Source organism: Lacerta agilis, chromosome 12, assembly GCF_009819535.1.
Source record: "Lacerta agilis isolate rLacAgi1 chromosome 12, rLacAgi1.pri, whole genome shotgun sequence".
Lineage (NCBI taxonomy): Eukaryota > Metazoa > Chordata > Lepidosauria > Squamata > Lacertidae > Lacerta > Lacerta agilis.
The window spans coordinates 31,848,722-31,869,776 of NC_046323.1; the positions used below are offsets into that span (position 1 = coordinate 31,848,722).

The 21,055-nt window shown below is 39.6% G+C and overlaps 1 protein-coding gene across 1 annotated transcript; it reads right to left on the minus strand.

Moving 5' to 3' along the window:
- Window positions 1–726: 726 nt before the first annotated feature.
- LOC117055668 (pituitary tumor-transforming gene 1 protein-interacting protein-like) lies at window positions 727–20,212 on the minus strand. Its single transcript, XM_033165387.1, has 7 exons — window positions 19,945–20,212; window positions 18,679–18,731; window positions 14,884–14,992; window positions 12,680–12,785; window positions 9,184–9,252; window positions 7,126–7,172; window positions 727–1,704 (listed from the first exon to the last, which is right to left on the minus strand). The coding sequence occupies exons 1-7, from the start codon at window positions 20,084–20,086 to the stop codon at window positions 1,655–1,657; spliced, it is 576 nt and encodes a 191-aa protein (XP_033021278.1). The 5' UTR covers window positions 20,087–20,212; the 3' UTR covers window positions 727–1,654.
- Window positions 20,213–21,055: the final 843 nt, after the last annotated feature.

The window sequence follows — 21,055 nt, forward strand, 5'->3', positions numbered from 1 at the left end:
GTAGCTGCTTAAAAGGAAACACAAAGCAAAACACTTTATATATAATTCTGACTGAATGCAGGATGAGTATCAAGGATTCAGAAAATGGCACTTGATTTTCACAAAAATTCACCTATGTGACTTTCAACAGACATTTTTGTGTAATAGCAGAACAACACAAAGTTTGTGGGATCTACAACAAAATGAGCAATATATATTCACTCAAAGGATAGTGCCTATTCAGAGTTCCAGATAGCTGTGCTCGCCAAGCAGGGCATTTGACTCTTCACCTCCTCACTTTCCTAGTTTCCGTTTCTATATTTGACCTACAGCCTATCCCAGGGGCTGCCAGTGTGGCTCCTGTGAACGCACATGCATCTAGAGGCCTTCCCATGCACCCTCAGGAGCCCATTTTCCCAATGAATCTATGCTTGAAAATAATATTGTATTGTAACCAATAGAAGAGGTCACAATGCATACTTGTATGTGTGATGCTCGTGGTAGTTACTCTGGTTTGCAAATTTGCCCAATATTCTTTGGCTACTGAGAATGCACAGGTCTTGTTGGGCTGCTTTGTGGTAGATGCCACCTTTGGCAATGTGTTCTACTTCTGCAATTTCTTTGGTTCTCCCAAGCATGCTAATACCTCCCCTATTGTTTCTCAGTGGCCACAAACCTGTCAGCATTCACCACTTGAGTTCATTATTAGAAGGGAAGATATATAGAAAAAAGCACTACATACATACATTATACATTAGAAAAATTTATTCGCTTTCTACATGTTGTAGAAAAATTGAACAAGGCTATCAGGTATTGTTGAATATCCATTGTCATTCAAATGTTGGTCTATAATGGTCACAAATCAGAACCCTCTCCCAACACCTAAGCAGGGCACTTATCTCCCTAAGTGGCAATGGAGCTGTCTGCTCAAACTGCAGTGAAGGCCCAAATGGAGCAACAAGTTATTGGGAGAGAATGTGTGCCACTGCAAGTCAACTGGTGTGTGTGTTTATGTGTAAGAGTGAGATAAAGATAGAGATTATTGAAAAGCCAGAGGGAAGGATATGTTTTATCCATTTGGTACCCACATTCAAGGAGCTGGGGCAGTGCAAGAAAGTACTGATTGGCTTAGCAACACCAAGAGCTATCCAGGTCTGGTTACTGTGCCCAAGGTGGCCATTTCACACCAGCATTCTCTCACATACACCCCTCATATTCTATTAACAGTCTTGGAAGTGGCATAGGCTGTAATTATTTGTCATCACTTGATACCACACATGTCTGTAGTGTCAAATACTTGCCAACACTTACTTGACACAGATTTAAAGGAGGTCTTTATTTAGCATTATGTGGAAAAGACGATGATATCTTTGTTTTATAAAGGTTAGAGTGTTAGGGGAAATGACATGATTGTTATTTCTGTACTCAATTTGCATTCCATTAAATAAGAGGTCTAGAAAAGGAACAGGGGTTGGGGGAAAGAGAGAAAAGGAACCACTGATGTGTTCTATATTAGAAAAAAAATGGTACATACACAAACAGAATGCTGCTTACAAAGGGGGGGAAAGACCATTTTCTATTAAGCATTTATGCACATATTTGTTGATTTAAACTGGAACCAGAAAATTAACTTCACATTTTTGCCATCTTTAAGGAGACACAGTAGCATCCATTTTCATTCATTCTCATATCTGCTATATGGATGGTCAGAATCCTGAAGGAGACCTGGGAAAAAAGCAGAACAATTAAAATAACATATTTAAGAAAATATTGTTCAACCAGGTAGCTAAAACATAGCAAACCAGCTAGCTATGTTGCCAAGGATGGTACAGCCCAGTTACTGCACCAGTACATTGAACCTGTTCTGTCATGTCAAAATTTATTTATTTAGAGCATTTGTACCTAGCTTTTCAGTCAAAAAGGATCCCACAGTCACTTACATACAATCAAAACAAGCCTACCCACAAACCACAAGGGGAAAAGGACAGAGATGGAAGAGGAAAATCAAAGCTCAGGCACCAATTTCTAAACAGTTGTTCCTACAGTGACCAGCTGGCATAATTCAGGGGCAGGAGGTGGCTGATGAAGCTGTGCTTCCAGCAAAGCTGATGAAATGAGCCCTGCTTCTTATTCCTCCCATTGAGGCAGCCTGATCAAATGGCTGCCCCCAGATGGCAGCTGAGAGGAGAGAAGGCCTGATGGAGATGGCCTCTCACAGCAGAGCTGATGAAGTGAACTCTGCTTCCAAATTACAAATAGAATAATATCATATCATCACAATAAACTAGGTTGTCGCTTGGGTGCCAGGATGAACATCAAGTACAAACAAAGGTACAGAAGTTCTGCAGAATGCAGCCAAGACCAGTTGTAAGGATTATATGATCTCCATTTATAATAGTGCTACTGGAAAAAATATGACGAGCAGCACCTAGAAAAAGTAGACAACACTCCAACACCTGATGAAAAGCAGCTCAACACACAGACTAAGAAACCAGAAACACTTGCTACTGAGCTAAAAGAAAAAGTGAAGGCAAATTCTAAATAGATAATTAAAACTTGGAAGGCTTCAAATCACACTTCACCATCCATCAATAACTAATCAAGGCTTAGTGCCCACAGACACAAAGGAGCTTCATTGTGTCCAGTCTAACCTGATTACTCACCAATTAAGGGAGCAATTAAAACTGGCATGTAGTGTCCACACACAATGACATTATCCATTTTAAGAGAACACTGATATGTATAAACAAAAGATACTCATAGCACAAGCACAGCACAGGAAGTGTCATAATGGGAGTACTTAACATGGAGTTATGAAATATGACATTTGGTACAAAGACAAGTAACAGAATCTAGAATTAGGGGTGGGGAGGCAAGAATGTTACTTGCTCAAAAATGGAAAGAAGTTGTCCCAGCAAAAGAAGAATAGATACAAAAACTAATAAGCAGAAATGGCGAAACTTACTGGAAAAGTAAGAAATCAAGATAACAAACTTTTTATAAAAGAATAGAAATGGTATATTGAGTATTTACAAATTGTAAACAGATAAGAACAATGGCAGAATTATTGTAATAACCTGCAGTTTCATAAGAGTATATATTTTAATTTTAAGTAGATGAATAAAAAATCAAGTTAATTGGGATATTCAGAAAATATTAAAAAATAAATTTAAGGAACTGCAGAAAGAGGGGGAAGGAAGTCAAGTTTAGAAATGTTAAAATGACTGTAAAATTACTGAAATGTATGAACCCGAAAATTATAAATAAAATCTATTTTAAAAATAGAATTAGGGGTGGGGAGGCAAGAGACATTAGAAAGCAGACAACAGATATGAGCTTAGTGAATACCTACGTGGTAATCAGATGCACAAGACAATGTGAAACTGTATAGACAGGCTGATATGCCAACACTCAAAGAACATTATTCACAGAGAAAAGGAGTCCCAGCCCTTCAATGACTATTTGTTGTTCCAGCAATCAGATGCATACAGTGACACATACAAACAGTTAGGCAACAATAGCAAAATCACATAACAAACAATTCTAATCTACTGATATGCATAGTAAAAGATGTCATACAGAATTGTCGACATTCAAACATGGACATGTTTCAGGCTTCAAACACAAAGCTTTAAAATAACTTCCTGATGGCAACAACCCAAACGACCAAACAGCAAGCAGATCATGCAGCCTATGTGTGCCAACTGTCTCTATCCACTTTATAAGCATGCCATATCACATGGACCACCTGGGTGGCCAACATGTTGCCCTCCAGATGGTGTTGCACTACAACTCCCACCAGTCGCAGTCAGCATGGCCAACGGTCAGGGATTAAGTGCAACAACATCAGGAGGTTAGCCCCACCTGATGTGGCAGGTTCTCTCTTTCAATAATGGTTGTGAACTACAGCAGATCTAAAGGGAAGGTAGCATGTATGAAGGCGACTCTGCCCTTAAATTATTCCAAAGAGTCAGGAAAGGTCTTTACTAATGGAAAGTAGTTCTTGTTTGAGACTATATCCATTAACAGAGAAAAAGGAATTAATTCCCTGACAACTGGGCATGCTGGATAAGGGCAGATGGCAGTTAGAGTTCAACAATACCTGGAGGGCCATAAGTTCCCCATCCCTAATCAAAAGATCAATATGGCCCGAAGCTAAGTATCTAAAGGACCTTCTTCAGTTTCCTTTGCCTTCAGACATTAAGCCAGCAACAATTGGTAAAATGGTTTCGCTTCCAGCCAATTAGATCTTTCTGACCATGACTACATGTAGTTTGGGAACTTCTTGGGTCCTTGGCAATATGGCTAAGCAGCAGATGACTGAGAAGCATGTGGCCAGTCAGAGTGGGGAAGTAGAGGGTGTCAGGAACACACTGCAAATGCAGGAATGCTTAAGAGGACTCAACATGGATTATGCAAAGGTAAATCCTGTGCCAGTAACCTTTTAGATTTACATTAATAAGCTTGTGGGCTTCAAAAAGCTTTTGGCCAAGCCGTTTGAGCAAATTTATAACAGGTCCTCTTACAGATCAGTAACTGGCTAAAGTACAAAAAGCAGAGAGTAGGAATAAATGAACAGTTTTCACAACAGACAGATAAAGAAACACATACTCGGGTAGTCCACCAGAAACTGGCCACTGGTCAACCAGTGGACCATGATCTACCTTCTGTTGATTCCCCTACTATACGAAAGAGTATTCAGACTCTAAACAAAGGCACAGCATAAAATGTTGTCATGTTTTACTTGCATAACAAACAGAATGGTAGCACATATGCAACAACTGCATCTATTTCCTTTGAAAGTTACCACAGTGAAATATAATTTAAATGCTGCTCAAACTCATTTAGCCATGAACCTATAATTTAAGCAATCAAACTGTATTCATCCCAGGGTTTCTTATAAAAAGTGGCAAATCGCATAACAAAGAAACTACTCAAACCGAGTAGTCCCATTTATTAAAGCTCTATTGCTTCCAGTGCTCCCAAAGGACTGTGGCTAGAGTGAGCAACACCTGCAATGCATTATAAATTTATAATTACCATTTAAATGGAGCAAGAAAAGCTGATGGGTGAAATAGGGGTAAAAAGACATTCCCTCAAAGCCAAACAAGGCTGACATTTCAGATGTTATCCTAATTTAGTGATGGGTTAGCAAAGCATTTGCTACTCTCCATTCATTCTTGCCTATTTAAATGAGAAGACTCCTCTGCACACCACTGAAGACGGGAAGATCTAGTGCATTTACAGTTTTCTGCAACGTTCTTTATTAGGCCCTTGTTAAGTGAAGTTTGTAATGATGTATGGACCAGATCTATATTAAACAGGAGGTGCATTGTTGCGGAGAATGGATACCAACTAGAGATATTAACTAGATAATTAGTAGTGCTTAATTTTCAAAAAATGACAAAAGCATCCCAATTAAATGCTTACTGTTCAAAGAGATAGAAAGGTGCTGCTTCCATTAATAATTCAAGCAATGGATATTCTGTGATCATGCTGCGTAAGCAAAGGAGCATGGGTATACAATGTTTCTAGTCCTTACAGTAGCTAAGATTTTCAAATTTAGGAGCAGTGCCCAGTGAACTTTCAGAAGCCAGGGAGGAGACTAAGTAGCATTTCAATAGATATTAGCTAGCTAGGGTGTAGCAGAATTGTGCAGAATAAGAAATATGCAGGATTTTTTGTAGATTAATAGATTGCTTTTCTTAATTGTATGCATGGTAAATAGTTTCAATTTCTAATCCTGGGCACAGGACTCAACTCACTTAGCCTAATACACTGTACATATGGCGCTGTCTCCTCTTTTACACCATTGCATAAATTCTTTTTGCCAATAATTAGAAGACTAGATCATAGAAGCAGCTGTCTATGAAACTTGGGCTGGATTGTGTTCCAAGCACTTTTGTTCAACATGTAATTCAAATATCCATAAGCTACTAGACTTAAGAGCAAAATAAAGTACTGAAAAGAAAACTCTACAGCAGTAAAGCCTGCAGTTGACTTATACTTCACACTACCTTTCCATCTACACGATCTCTCTAGGCACTCAAGCATCTATAACCTTTGATTTAGAGAGGGTGAAGCAATATACTACAAAACATGTTACTGTAGGTTAGTAGCCAAAGAGAGTTTGACTATTGAGAGTTTTAATATATGTTTTAATATACCTCACTCTTGTGATATGATACAAATAAACTTGAGCTTTGTGCCATAACTGGATACAGTGGGTGCTTGGGTTGCGAACGTGATCCATGCAGGAGGCACGTTTGCAACCCGCAGTGCACGTGCGGGTCGCATTTCGGTGTTTCTGCACATGCGCGAGCGCTGAAACCCAGAAGTAACCCGTTCTGGTACTTCCGGGTTCAGCATGGTGTGCAACCCGAAAACGCGCAACCTGAAGCGTCTGTAACCCGAGGTATGACTGTATAAGATTTCCAAGTTCTGCAGGCAACAGCAGAGAACCAATGTGTTGTAGCTGATTGGTACTGTTTACTGTAATTTTTGAATTGAGTGTTTTTAATGTTTGATTCTGTTTTTAAAATTGATTTTGTGCATGCCATCCTTGGCTCTACTGGAGGAAGGGCAGGGTTAAAATTAACAAATTAATTAGAAAGTATTTCCCACCACTGCCTGCATTTTCCCTCACCTCCAAGATACTATAAACCATTAGGGGCTAAAGAAGACAACTTTTGCTTCCCTCACTCACCCTCTCTTGCCTCCACCATTCAAAATTCAACAAAATTGCAATATTAAACTCACAATCTGGTGTTGGGAGCTCCATAGACAAGCTAAGAATTAAACATAGTCTCTTAGGCAAATGTTCAGGGTAAGGGCAGATATATTGCAGGAGAGTTAAGATCCCAAATTCACTGCAGAACTATGGTCTGGCATCTGCAAGACCGGCTTACCATCTTATGAGAAAGACCAGCAAGACACTGAAACTGCTTTAACCTCATATTTTTATCATAAATTACCCTGCAAACCACATATAATAAGGAGACCACATGAAAAATAGGTTCCAGCAGCATTCAAACTCTTTTTTGGGACAGGGAAGGTATGAAGATGTAATTTCCAGATAGTTCATGATTAAGAATAGGTTACTGGGGCTAAATATTGGGGGGGTTGTTAAATGTGATTTATACATACCATATTTCTTCCGTATCTCATCATGCTTCACTTTTCTTTCATGTTTTCTGAAAAGTTTATAAACATGAAAAAAACACTTGAAGTAATTTTAAGCAAAATATGACAAAGCAATATAATTAACTCCTGCTTGCACATTAGAACACAAAGATAAGTGGAACACAGATCTTGCCTCAAAATAAACTCTTGATAGAGGACTACATCAATATATTATGTTGCACTGTGATGCAATGCCCACCACAGTGCAATATCTAAATAAGGCCTCAGTTCAAAGTCTTTTCTTCAAATGTATGGGTTTCCAGTTAATGATGTATGCATACTGAATAAGCATACTCTTATTCTAACATACATAACAGCTTGTAAAATGAAAGGTTTTTTAATGGCCAAGAAAATTAACTTCTAAAATGTGGCAATACACAAGGAGATTTGTTGAGGTTTCAGTAGATAGATGCTACATTAGCTCAGACAGCTTTTCTTCTAGCCAGGGGTTGCCTACAAAAAAAATCCAGGACTGATCATCTTAGCAGCTGAAGTTAAATGGAATGCTGGGAGATCTCCTGCTACTCAATAGTCCAAAGCCAACAATAAATTTAACATGACATGAAGGACATGAACCAAACTACAAAAGACTCGTGCCATTGACTCCTAACGTGGCAGTATCATCCAACTAATATGCAGACTGCATCCCACCCTAAATTTGGGACAAAGATAAGAAGCAAGAGTAGCTTCTACTACTGAACCACAGTCCTACTAAATTACTATATGCTGGTTCACACGTAATGCTAAACTGCAGTATAGCACTGCAGTAACAAGTATCAAGTACTGAGCACTGGCTTGTGCAGCTTCCTTCCCATGCTGTCCCAAGAAAAATTCTGCAAATATTAATTTCCATTTCAAAGAATCTGAGCTTCTTTGTGCCCTATCTAGGTGGAAGTATGTTTAAGAGAAAGGGCCTTCTCTGTGGTTGCACTCATATGGGAAGCCCTGCTGTGAAATGTGGCCTGATTTATGCAGTGCTGATTTTCACCAGTTGTTGAAGACGATTTTACTCCTGCAGGCTTCTGTTGTATGTGGCAGAAGATTTTAATGCTTTAGTTTAGTTTAATTTTCAGATGTTGAAAGCTGCCCTGGGTGGTACTTTAGCACCAAAAAGTGGGATATACGTTTTCTTAAATGAATATATAATCAATACTTCTGAAGAAACATGCATATACCATATTTTTCCGTGTATAAGACTAGGGTTTTTTTTTTTTAACAAACAAACAAAAAAAAGTTTAAAATTGGGGCTCGCCTTATACACAGGTAGTGCTGAGGGGTGTTTTCTTAATTTGGACTCCCCAGAAATAGGGGGTGTCTTATACATGGAAAAATATGGTGTAATTGCACAATCTAGATATATGTATAGTCTAATTTCTCTTTGACTTAGAAAACTAAGAAATCAGACATCCTTACTGGAAATTATTGCCATTCCTGTCTGCTTGCATTCCGTGTTCTAGAAATTTAGCAAGGGGTTAAAAAGTGTTTTTTTTTAAATTTACATCACTATGGGTGCTATCAGTGTGATTCATTTTATATTTCATATAAAATACTACCACTATTACTATTCACATATAGCACAAATAGACTCTAACTTTGAAGATCCTCAGGAGAACAGCTAACAAAATGGTCAGCACCAGGGAAGAACATCTTGCTATCCTGGAGCTATACATAGAAGATCTGATGACTCACCCAATACTGCTTCATTCCATTATGCTGCCTTTCCTCCACCACTGTCTGGAAGCAGACCTGAATATCTACTTGTACAAGATAGTTGACTGCCCTCAAGCATCAAATTATTATATTTAGGGTCTCAAAGCCTCTAGCTAGCATCATGAGTTGCATTTATTGAAACCCTTAGGAGCCAGCATACAAGCATATTGTCTAATAAATAGTAAGAGTGAACGACTGCAATTAATGCTTACAAAGCTTTATAGCAAGGCTATACTGAACTTTTTTATGACATCTATGAGCAAAAGCTATGTATTTAGGTGTTTTTTTAAAAAGACAAGCTTTGAAACATACCGCTGAAGTGACTGCATTCTTTTTTCTTCCCGATCTCTGATAAATCTTTCTTCTTCTTCAGACGGCCGCCTAAGAAATAAAGGGCCTTTTTGTATCAAAAAATTATAATTTCTGATATATAGTTTATGAGGAGTTTATGCTTGTTAATTTACCCATACATTCACAAATTTGCAGCATTTTCTTTACAAGTTAATCACAAGTGGTATCTTATACTGTACCTAAGAATTTGAAGCTGACATTAACACACACTTGAAAGTCAGGATTCGTTGACTGCACCTTGTGTGTCATATATTTTGTAGAATAAATAGGGTGTTGGTAATTCAGCATAAAAATTATGATCTTGCATATTACAGTATGGGATTAGTTGACTAGGAACCATTCCTCTGACTATTGATTCCCTTCTTAATTATTGATTCCCTTCTTGAATTCACCTGAAGAAGTGTGAAATAGGAATCAGAGGCCAAAACATGGTTCTTTCTGGCTTTTAACCCAACAGCAACAGCATCATAACAAGACATAACAAACTGATTTAGGTTGAAAGATAGATCTTATATCTGCTATTTCATATGAGCATATCGAGGAAAAAACACTGACACCCAGTGGACACAATGTGTAATGGACATTAAAGAATGAACCCCAACATGTCATGAAAGTGCCCTTAATGGAATTTATGTTTCAGACATCCAATGTGTTTCAAGAGTATAATACCTTATTAAGGAAACTGTACTTTAAATTTAAAAAAAAAAAACAGTTAAGACACGAAGTTTACACTCAATGTAGAGCAGTGTATTTCCTACATCTGTCATAAACTAGCAGTGACCATTTTGGGTGTGTGCGTTATGTGCACAACCGTGCATTGCACCCCACATGTTTAGTCTGGCCCTCAGAATACACTTAAAGGCTCTTAAATGTGGCATGACCTTAAATAATACTAATAATAATTTATTTGTACCCCACCCATCTGGCTGGGTCTCCCCAGCCACTCTGAGCGGCTTCCAACAAATATTAAAATACAATACAAAGTCACAGATTTAAAACTTCCCTAAACAGGGCTGCCTTCAGGTATTTTCTAAATGTCAGGTAGTTGTTTATCTCTCTGACCCCTGATGGGAGGGCGTTCCACAGGGCATGCGCCTCTACCGAGAATGCAAGTTTCAAAACTTGCTCCATCTCCAGAAAGCCCCATTGCTCCACAGGACAGATTCCTTATGCCACATAAAACTATCTGTACTTCTTTACAGCTTAGAATTTTCCCACACCTAAACATACTTATTGCACTTTAAAATAATAATTTACACTACAAAATGCAGAATGTGCATTTTGTGTGACTCTTCCCCTCAAATTTCTGGCCTGGAAGAAAAGCCCAATTTAGATTTTTATGCAGGAGGTGGCTTTTTGAGGCTTTTTAAGAGGAGCCTTTCCTAGGAAAGATAACCTATTTAGCTTGGCTACATAGTTCTGTATTTCTTTTGACAAATATGTCCAAATAATATTACTTTCCTCTATAAGACTTAGAAGACAGATCATCAGGTAAAGGAAGTGAATGATGAAATAACTCTTAAATTTCTAGACCAAGGACCTTGGTAGAGGTGGAGAAATGAAGAGAGGGCATTCAATGCCTTGAGGATACTCTGCATGTTTTTATCATGAATCCTGAAGTGAAAGCTTACAAAGCTCAGAAAGGGCCTCAGGTATACTAGTAAAGCATATCCCCCTTTCAAACTAAACCACTAAAGTATTAAATCAGAAAAATTGAACTTCACATACCCCCAGACCCTGGTAATAAAAATGTTGTAATTTGTTTCCTTCAATGCAGTTAAGTTTGACATATGCAAAACCTTTTCAACAGGTCACCTTTACTCTAGAATGCATCTGGTATTTACTTAAGTAAACGAAAAACATTACATCCTTGAAAGTAGATTCATGAAGAAGCCTGCCAGTTGGTGTACCTGGGTAACTTGGGTGCCTGGGTAACAGAAATATGTGAATAACATTGCTCTATTATAACTGGATGGATGTTGATTATGTCACCTGGGTTGACAACGTTTGGTGTAGTTTAAAGTATTTTTGAAAGGCATTCTTGTACCACTACACCAGAAGACTAAAATATTTACTCACTCACATTTTCTGTGCAGCTATAAAAAGCAATGTATAGAACCTGTGACAGTAGGTGAGAGAATATTTTCAATAATACTGCCACTCAACTTGAATAGTATGCTGCTGAAAGAAACAATTATGTGTTTCAACATAGTTGGTTTAACCATGGTGTAGACTTTATAATTAAATATCAGGATCTAACTTTATATATTGTTCTAGCCCAGCTTCCATGGATTTTAAACGCTTTCTGGAAACATTTTTCTGGGACAGAACATAGCTCAGTAGCAGAGTACATGACTTGCCTGCAGAGGGTTTCAGGTTCAAACCCTGGCATCTCCAGGCAAAAGGATCAGGTACCCGGTGATAAGACAGACCTCTACCAAAGAACCTGGAAAGCCACTGTAACTCATACTAGACAGTACTGACTAGCTGAACAAATAGTTTGGACTGCTACAAGGCAGTTTCCTACATTCCTAAAAATGACTTTTACTTCCAAACTAATGGGTCAAATTGGACTGAATTCTTAAGCACATTTTTGAAGCACTGTTGTTTATGATAAGCATTTATGGGGACCCTCTGATTATAACTGTGGAATTGGAAGGTGGGGTTAATCTCCCCACCCCACTCTTTTGCTTTGAATGCAGGGGTCAGCAAACTTTTCCAGCAGGAGGCCAGTCCACTGTCCCTCAGACCTTGTGAGGGGCCGGACTATATGGGGGGGGGGGAGAACGAATTCCTATGCCCCACAACCCAGAGATACATTTTAAATAAAAGCACACATTCTACTCATGTAAAAACACGCTGATTCCCGGACCATCCACGGGGTTGCACTCAGAAGGCGATTGGGCCAGATCTGGCCCCCTGGCCTTAGTTTGCCTACCCATGCTTTGAAGCCACTTTGGACAGGCAGCCTAAAAATATCTGTTTAAAAATAGTTTCCCTACTGAAAATTCACCTGAAACTTTTATTTGCCCTTTTTTATTATTTTAAAAAAACTTAGAGGAGACAAATAGCAGCTGGATAAGGGAAGCTTTCAGTGGGAAAACAAAGAGGAAGAACAAAATAAAAAATAAAAAAATCCTTCCAGTAGCACCTTAGAGACCAACTAAGTTTGTTCTTGGTATGAGCTTTCGTGTGCATGCACACTTCTTCAGATACACTGAAATAGAGGAAGAAGTTAACCCTCTCCATTCCCTTGTAACAGACCCATTCTGTATTGGGGATCCCAGTAATTTTCGTAAACAAAGATGACCAGACTATGTATGTTTTTCAATCAGGTGCTTAAAATCACATTTGTATAACTCTTAATTTCAAGGACAACTTTATTATAGATTAATGGTGACGAAGACGAAGTCAGGGGGAGAAAAATCAAGCAAAGTTACTAAGAAAAACCATTTACCCTCTAGAACGACGTCTGCAACAGCAGTAACAGCAGCAACATCCTATAAGGAGGAGAAGGAAGCCTGCTACAACTGCAATGCTGATGATTATAGCCTCAAAGTTGCCTGAAAATTAAAAGCAGAATTTTAGTACATGCAAAGGTTAGCAAAGGAAGGAAATACAGTAACATAGAAGAGCTCCATGCAGGGAAGAGACTATGGCCCATTAGAAGACGACCTTGCAGCAACTTACATATTATATCTTAATGGAATGACTGGAATTCACTTTTGTGATGAAGTAAATGGGCCTGTCATTGTGAAATGTGTTCTTCTAGTTTAGATTCCATCTAACAGAGTCCAAGGTACTGCCCCACACATTTTAATAGGTTAGTTCTTGTATCAAAGATCTTAAAACTGGTAATTAAACTTAAAACTAAGCATATTAAGATAGTCAGAACATTAGCAGATGGTCAGTTTATTTAAAAGGGCAAGTGACTCTATGCAATCCAAATTTCAATTTTATTCATTCTCAAGTATGTCTTCTACAATATTAGGCAGATATCCTAGAAGAAAATAGAAAACAACCACTAAAGGAAATGTCACATTTTAAAATGAGAGAATTAGAATTACATGGATAGCAAAATCAGATATTTTCAACTTAAACTCCACATGGGGTTAGGCAAAAAACCCCATCTGCATTGCTTCCACACAGGTAACATATGAAGAGAACTCATGTAATACGACAGAACTTTGTCAACACTGAAATCTATTTTTGATAACCCTCTATACACAAGTGAATGTGAAGTATTGTAAGAACTCTTCCCTCATGTAAACATCTTAAAACAAAGATACATTGAATGCAAGGCTAACCCATAGTTTAGAACAATGGAAATAGGCTGCAGCAAGCTTTGGGCTCTCATACTGCTCCCAGCCCAGCCTAGCCCAGCCATGAAATCAGCTTTCACTTCCATTTTGATTAACTGTGGTTTGCTGTTTTGTCAGAACCAAACAAACTGTTGTTAATCTTAACCATGGTTTGCTTGAAAAGTAGTCAACTTCCAACCATGGATTATGGAGTGGCGTGTTTAGATGATATGTTAAACTGCAGTTCATTAAATTACACTTAATCTAAAACAGGGTGGATTTGATTTAAATCACAATTTAAATCACTAGTTAGTAAAACTTGATCTAAATCATTTTTTTAGGGAAAGACTCATTCTTGGGGGTATAATCTTAATATTTACAACCAGATAAAGGTTTCATTTTTGGAATAATAAATATTCAGAGTAGTTTTTACAGTTATATCAAAAATTACTATTAGAAATACAAAGAGAGATAATTATGAAATTATTGTGAGGTTTAATAACTTACCGTAACTTACTTTATTGGAAGGAGAAAAATAATCATTTCCTTAACAATTAAAGAATTTATTTAACTAAAACAGTAACATTATAGCACATGTATCCATGTTTGTTAACTGACGTGGTTAAATGGGTTAAAAAAAAACTTAGACTGAGTTTTAGCACACATAAAAAACTTAAAACAAATCCTTATTTCCTGATGAATAGCATTTGGACTACAATATAACTTAAATAGAAAACTATTTTTAGAAATATTTTTCCTCCAAAAGCATTTTATTTTAAAAATCCAATTACAATCTGATTTAAATAAAAAAAAATTCAATTTGTTTTTATTTATTTATTTATTTTAAAATCTTAATTTTTATCCACTCTGATCAAAAATTAATGTAGCAACAACCTATCACTTTCTTGTGACCATCTGAGGGGAAACTAAGTTCATTATCGTAACATTATACCATGATGTGGTATTATAACTGAATGCAACAATTGTGCAAGCTAAGTGAGTTAATTAACTAAACGCAAATCAGAGAAGACAACTTCAGGAGAAGAGGACAACATTATCCAGAGAACTCTATTTTATTCTTAAGCCTAGCACCTAGCAGAACTGTGTTTTTTCTGTTCAATATCAGAAACCAGCAGCAAACAATTCAGAAACAAACTTCCCAGAAAAAACAGTCTCATTAAAATGGAAGCTTCAGGAAATCCAATGGTGATTAGTCCATGTAAGGTAATGGTGCATATATGAAATATTGACTAGTAGGATAACTCCAGTTAAGTACTTTTGCATGAAGAATTATGATCATCATTTCGTGGCTTCCATTACAAGCAACAATAAATTAAAGACAATCACAATCATTACCTACCCCAGCAAACTGCCCAATGAGCGTCTGTAAGTTTACACAGCGAAGATGGTGGGATGAGTTTCCTCACAGGATAGTCCATACAAGTGGAATTGACACTGCACCAAAGACACTAAGTAGAACAAAAGTGAGAAATAAACAGAAGTAGTCTTATCAGGAAGTATGCAAGTCAACCACTCAATCTTACACTTCTTGAGAAGTTAATATACTCTGAAATTAAACTAAAATGGAGTATGTTTTTGTTCACACAGCTGTAACTTGACATTTTCTGTGGGGGCAGGCAGTGATTGAAGCACACCTTCTATCTCAATTTTGGAGGTATTAAAATAAACCAATGACAGTTTTACAATTAGTAGAAACTACAACACTTTTCTTCCTCTGTTCCTGGACTGGTGCCCTCTCCCAACGACAATGTTTCCTGTGTTCAAATGACACAATAAGCCAGACCATGAATTGGGTTGCAGTAGGAGAGAAGTGCAGAAACAGCTGCCATCTTCTCTCTGGGAACCTTCACATTCACATATATTAAACAATGGTTTGACTGAGCATCACATATGATCCAGGTAAATGAAGGTGAGGCTTGTGTTTCCTCAAGGACGTGACTAACACTGCAGCATTGTGAATGTCATTCATCATTCTGTTACTATAACTACTCTAAGCTGTGTCAGTGTTTACAATATATTTATTTATGTTGCTTTAGTAACTTCACAATAGCCCAGAAGTTACTTTGTTCACATTGTAAGAACTGTACAGTAAGATTTTAAAAGAAATGTTGGTGTAAATGTACTAGTAGGAAATTATAGAAGAGGTAAGGTGTTCAGCAGTTATTGCCCAATCATATTCCTTGCCTCCACTTCATTCTATCTTTCCGACATTAAATATTTCTCCTACACTTTTATTCTTCTACTGCTTACTGTCTCTGCTCCTTTTTTCTGCCCTGTAATTCTGACATCTCCCTCCAAACTGTCATCAAAGGTTTAGCTGTTGCTGAACCTATAGCTGTGAAAGGGGCAGCAAAAGGTTTCCAAGGATGCTTGCTCTAAATTGTTACTGCTCAAGAGCAGTTACGACAGTAGATGCTGGGTTAGATGTTGGTCTAACACAATAAGGTTATTCTTTCAGACAAAACAACTACTGAGCACAAAGGGATATTATCTATCTGAACTACAACTTAAAAAAAAATATGGGGCCATCATACCACACCAATACAAATAAATCAGTCTTTACTTCTGAAGAGTACATAACCAAATTTTACATAACCAAATTAGGGAAAGTGAATAAAACTTTCAAAAACGGATATTAAAATGTAAACAGCATCACAGTCACAAGGCCAGTGCTAACAGACTTATCTATCTGCAATTACCACAAATATTCATTTCTATTAAAATACAGAAGAATTATGTACTATTTAAACAAATGGACATCTTATAAAAATAGTTAAGTTTTCATGAATTGGTAATGGTATGCATGCAAAAGCGAGCCATGGTTTGGCCATTTATGACCAATCCTCACATTCCTACTCTCCCCACCTTCCTCCTTGGTTTTTTCAAAAAAATCATACTAGTCTCCCTTTATATCCAAACCAACCAATCTTTAATTTATTCAAAACAAAGTAGACGTGGTTTATATATTTCAACAAAGAAGGAAGATATTGGAGCCCACAAGTATAACCAGAAGGGGAAACATAAATCCCAAGGATTGGTCACAAATGGACAAGCTGTTCTAAAAGTACCTGGCTGATCTGTCACAGCAAGCATCTGAAGGTTCAAGGCCTTCTCCCTTATGGGAGGATCCCTACAGCACCATCACTACCTGGAAAAGCTCTGCTGAACAGCCCCTTGAGGATGCAACAGTAAGCCTTCTTCACTGCCACCACTACCATTCAGTAGGTGCAAACATGCACTCTTAACAGTGGTGGTCAGGTGTACTTGGTACACTATTTGTTCCACTTATGCTCCAACAGTCATGCAACCTATTTCACTGATCAGAGCTCATCTGAAATCCAGGAAGTGAAGCTTAGGAGAGTGCTCAAGACTGACTCAATCTATTACCCTTCCCATCTCACCATTCCACAGTGAGATCAGGGCCTCACATGGGATCAGCCATGCCAACTGGAAACTTCCCTAGAGCATTCAGGAATCCCTTAGATTCCATTAGTGTCTTGCTACAGACCATTCTTTAATTCTATGGGGACCCAGGTGGCGCTGTGGGTTAAACCACAGAGTCTAGGGCTTGCTGATCAGAAGGTCGGCGGTTCGAATCCCTGCCACGGGGTGAGCTCCCGTTGCTCGGTCCCAGCTCCTGCCCACCTAGCAGTTCGAAAGCACGTCATAGTGCAAGTAGATAAATAGGGACCGCTCCAGTGGGAAGGTAAACGGTGTTTCCGTGCGCTGCTCTGGTTCACCAGAAGTGGCTTTGTCATGCTGGCCACATGACCCGGAAGCTGTCTGCAGACAAACGCTGGCTCCCTCGGCCTATAGAGCGAGATGAGCGCCGCAACCCCAGAGTCGGACACGACTGGACCTGATGGTCAGGGGTCCCTTTACCTTTACCTTTACAGACCATTCTAAGAGGTTATCCATCCTTGCAGGGTGGCAACGCTATCGACAGTCTAAATCCTACAAGGAAATGACTTGGTTTACACTTTCTCCTGACACATCTACAAGTCTTCCATTTGTGAGAACCAGATTGCAGGTATGAGCTGCTCTATACATTGGGTCTATGATGTATACTGAGATAGTGCCATAATAGTCATGACTGCTGGACTTGTTAAGATGATTTCAACATGCATGTTTAAATCCCCCAGAACCAAAGTCGGGGTTTTTTCAAACACTAGCCCCAACATCAAATCTATCCGCTCAGGGAGGGAATGGTCATTATACTGATAGAATCCCTACTCGCTTTCTCTAGCTCAACAGCAAGTACAACCTCTCACAGCTAGATTTCAGGGAGACTGGTTTCCTGGTGAGAGACTGAACTCCAGTAGACAGCAGCTCCCATCTACATTGGTGCTGCCTAAAGTACTTGTCGACACAACCCTGCTCACAATATCTGTTAAAAGCCTTGGCAAACGGTTCTGACAATCTTGTACATACTATGTTAAAAACTTTGGAAAACTGTTCTGTATTAGAGAAAGTTTTGATATCATTTTGTGTTATTAACATTGATATATATATATATATATATATATTTAACTGATGCACTTTGACAAGTTGCTGCAATGTATGCTTATGTTGTTTTCAAACCAGATGCTTATAATTTAAAGAACTCTATTCTATACTAATTTAAAGCATATTTTTAAACATTTGAACTCTGCACAGAATTATGAGTTGTAATTATCATATCAAGGGGAGCTGTTTTATTCTATAAAAGTCAAGTCATGCCTTAAGTACACAAGAGACTGGTGGATCAGATCAGATGCCTATCAATACAGCTCTAGTCTCAAATATCCACAAGAAGCCCAAAAGAAGAACTGGAATACTACAGTGCTCTCCCCTTCAAGTCTACTGTGTAAAGCAACTTGGTATTAGAACACATCACTTTGAGCATATAGTTTTTTGCAAAAGCACAAAAAAGAACAGTTTTCCAAGGCTCCCTGAAAAGATAGCAATCGGTTCCAATTTCCATGGTGAATGAGCCAGTTGTGAGTGTGTTTGTCCAGTAAATTTGCATTATTTCACTTTATACTGAAGTGTAGCAACAAATGCTTGCAAAACATTTTTTCTGCCTGTGTATGAAGTATTCACTTATGTTATCACTAGAAAAATCCCCCCCGAATATGAAAGTAACTAAACTTACTTTGGTATTTTTTACACATTCTTCACATGTCTTTTGAGTAAAAGCAGCACATGCTGGAAAGGAATAAAGTTTGCATGAAAAATGAAGAATTTAATTGAATTTCTTATTTTTCTGACAGCTGTATAGACATACATATGATCTCTTTGAACATATGAAATTTGAATCTGAACTATGCTAAAACACTTTAGAATGCATTAAAGAACTGTAAATCCTCCAAAACAACTTCCACTCATTTGCGTACTAGTCTAAACTCTGCTTAGAGATGTCAACAAGACATTCAGCACCACACAAACACACCCAAAACGCTTCACCCTCCTTTGAAACAAGATACTGAATCTTAGGTCTGGCCTTATATTCATCTAGACAGGAACTAGGGTTGGCATATTTCAGAGGCTGCCAACTCAGCTCCCATGGGTGTGATGGTACCAGTGCCTTTTTTCTGGGGGGACGCAGGAGGCGCATACCCCTAAACATTTTGTGAATCTAAGTTTTGCCTCATTGAGGGGCAGTATTTCAATATGAGTAGGAAAATGAGAGTACCCCTAAACATTTTTTAAGAAAAAAAGCACTGGATGGTACTCATGAAGGACTTATTTGGTGCTCCCAGGATAATCTCTCTGATTAACACTTTCATTTTTCACTTGCGGTATGTAAGTAAACAGCTAGCTTCAGCCACAGTTTGAGCTATACCAGTCTCTCATACAATGAAGATAAGGCTCCTTGCATGGAAACACAACACTGGCACAGGGTGGGAGATAGGAAGGGAGGAAACAGGAGACAAAATTATGTGGAAATACACCCACAACAATCCAATTCTGGGTTCTTTAAACCATTAGCCATGATCCCTTATTTGTCACTGAAAAAAGAGGAATCGGCTTCAAAGTCCTGCGGTCAGTTATTTCAGAGGAGATGTCATCATGATAAAGGAGGCAGTGGGGGGAGGAATCGAGGCCGGGGGCAGCAGTTAACAGGGCAGGTACGTCCAAAACGGATATCTAGGTTGGGATGAGGTGCAAACAAGACCGAGAAGGGGAACTTTCAGCCCACGGAAACTGGCGCTATAATACACCTGCCCACTTTAACAGTTCCTTCCTTGAGCCAGAGAAAGGGAAGTCGCCAAGCGGGGAAAACGGCCCGGCCCTCCAAGGGCCCAAGGAGAGGCCGCTCCGGCCCCTGCCTCCAACCAAGACCAGGACCAGGGAGGAAGCAAGAGCCGAGCCCCCCCCCTCACCCGCCACGACAGCCCAGAAGGGCCTCCTCACTTACGCGTAGCGGGAGATGGCGAAGGCGACGCGGTGGACTCCATCCCTGTCACTGGGCGGTACCACAACAAGAAGCAGCACGGCAGGCAGAAGGCCCAGAGCCGCCGCCGCGGTTGCCAAAACCGCGCGGCCATCTCCCGCTCCATCACCTTCCTCCCCTCACGGTGGGCCTGCGCGGCCCCGTCCACTCCCCTCCTCAGGTGATTTAAGGAACAGCTCGGTCCTTCTCTTGCGCAAGCGCACTCCCACTGGCCGCCTCACGGCGAGCAACGGCACAGTCTCGTGCACGAATTGCTCGCTCCGCTCACTTCCCTCTGAGGCACCTATAGAGAGAGGAGTCCCGCCCCCTTCCGTGCTCTTGCGCTCCTCCCTCGGAAGCCGATGCCTGCCCCTTTCTGCCCGCCTCCTCATGCGCCCGCTTTCCCAAACAGTCAAGGATAACCGAGGGCACCTGCCGAATAGTTTCTCCAGCCCTGGCTCGGGCGAATGTGGTTGGTTGCGAAGGCCTGTCCATCTGGTCCTCAGTACGAACTAGGCCACGCCCCTTCCCCGGCACTCTTCTCAAGTGCTTTTTCAGGACCGGAATCCTTCAACTGCGATGTTGATTTTTGCTTGCCCGATGGAGTGCGTGTGCGGAATGCTGTGACGGATTTCGTTTATTATATCTATATGCCATCTTTTCCTCTAAGGAGCTCAAGAGGGTGCACGTGGTTCTCTCCCAATTTTATCCTCGCTGCAACCCTGTGAGGTAGATTAGGCTGAGAGGCAGTGGCTGGCCCACGCTCACCTAGTGAGCCATCATGTCTGAGTGGGGGTTTGAACCCTGGTCTCTCGGGCCATACCGTAATCCAGCGCTCTAACCATTACACCACACGCTGTCTCATTGTGTGGCTAGGCTATAGTTTACAGTACAAAGCAAAGAATCCCATCCATTGCTCAACCCACTTTTGCCTTGGCCACGCCCTGCACCGGCGGCAGGCAGCCCCTGAAGTCGGTCTATACGGGAATGTTGCCCTTGCACACTGGGTTTCTCCATCCCTTCTCACTACAGTATAGTACAAACGTGTAATGGGACCCCCACTTTCCTTTCCAGTGAGCCCTTGTCTGCTTTGAAG